This window comes from Colobus angolensis, unplaced genomic scaffold, assembly GCF_000951035.1.
Source record: "Colobus angolensis palliatus isolate OR3802 unplaced genomic scaffold, Cang.pa_1.0 Scaffold772, whole genome shotgun sequence".
Classification (NCBI taxonomy): domain Eukaryota; kingdom Metazoa; phylum Chordata; class Mammalia; order Primates; family Cercopithecidae; genus Colobus; species Colobus angolensis.
The window spans coordinates 48,631-49,981 of record NW_012121510.1 but is presented as its reverse complement, the minus strand read 5'-3'; the positions used below and the strand labels follow the sequence as shown (position 1 = coordinate 49,981).

At 48.1% G+C, this 1,351-nt stretch overlaps 1 protein-coding gene across 1 annotated transcript in view; it reads left to right on the top strand.

The window, feature by feature from the left end:
* Positions 1-115, top strand: part of LOC105502146 (pituitary adenylate cyclase-activating polypeptide type I receptor-like) — a gene marked incomplete at its 3' end in the record, with an annotated part of 20,632 nt that extends 20,517 nt beyond the window's left edge. The window contains exon 7 of the mRNA XM_011928522.1: positions 74-115. Coding sequence (XP_011783912.1) covers positions 74-115 — 42 coding nt within the window. The remainder of the gene's footprint in view (positions 1-73) is intronic.
* Between the last annotated feature and the right edge of the window lie 1,236 nt (positions 116-1,351).

Here is a 1,351-nt window from a genome sequence, read left to right as displayed (position 1 = left end):
CGGGGGCGGAGAGTAAACAGTAGCTAACTGTAAGCCAGGCATTTTGATACATGCCTATGTCTGTATTTTTCAGGAGAGTCTGATTTTGGTGACAGCAACTCCTTAGATCTCTCAGGTAAGGGGTTAGGCTGGAGTTGACCATGGACTGGCTGGAGGGAGGGCATCTGCTGATGTGTGAGCTTTGAGAACCCCATCCCAGGCTGGGCTCTGCTCCTCCGTGGCTTTGTGATCTTTGGCAGGTGATGACTTTTTTCTCTGATAAAGGTACAGATTATCTTCATGGAAAAGCACACAGGCAGAACATCATGTGTAGAATTTCAGGGGAGACACAGATGTCTTAGAGTCCCTTTGTGGACTTCAAATAAAGAACTCTTGGATTGGATGATCCTTGACTGTTTCTGAACTCCGACATGTAGAACAGTGGCTCTCAAACTTTAACCGTGCATCACAGTTACCTCGTGCGCTTGTTAAACACAGGTTCCTGGCAGTCTGTAATTCATTCCGCCTGGGGTGGGGCCTGAGAATGTGCTTGTCTTGCCAGTCTTCCAGGTGATGCTGATGGGCTGATCCCGGGACGGGCACCCCTTTGGGAAAGCTGCCTGAAAGTTTTGTGTTCCTGTGCAGTTACTGGGGCAAATCAGCCTAGTGAAGTAGGCACAATCACTGCGGGGTTTTGACAATCTCAAGAGCACTCCATCTTCCGGAGATTTCTGTCAGAACAATACAGTGGCAAATTCACCGAACAGTTCTGAACAAAAGGGTTTATGTTTCTCTGAGCCCACACTGTGTTATAAAAAGGAAAAAAAGAAAGAATGAAAATAAAAGAAAGGAAACCGCTTTTCCTTCTAGACCACTTTTTTTAAAAAAAAATTGTTCTTCAAAGCAGCTTCCCTTTCCTCTTCCCACCATCCTGATGTGAGCAAAGCAGAGAGGAAATGAGGCCCCAGGAGGGGAAGGGACTTGGCCACAGTGGTGATTTCCCTGGGACATTCAGACTTTCTGAAAGAAGTGTTCAGAGGGACTTAAAAGGAGGTTGCCTGAGACAGATTTGCTGGAAGAAGGGACAGTTTGGCATCAGCTGTGGGACAGAAGTGAGCTCCTTTGCTCTCCCTGGGCTTGCCAAACTTCCCCCTTAGCCTGTGCCGTAGAACTCAGAGCTGGAGAAGGGCTGGGCCCAGTCTCCCTGTTGTGGGCAGAACTCTCCTTTCTGGCAGAGTTACCCACATCCCAGGAAGTTCATTTCTGACTTTCTTGGCTAAAGAGAACTGGCCTTAGATCTTCTAATGCAGGAAGCGAGGGACACAGATTGGAAAACTGGAAGAATCTCCTCCTCTCTTGGCCTCTGCCTCCC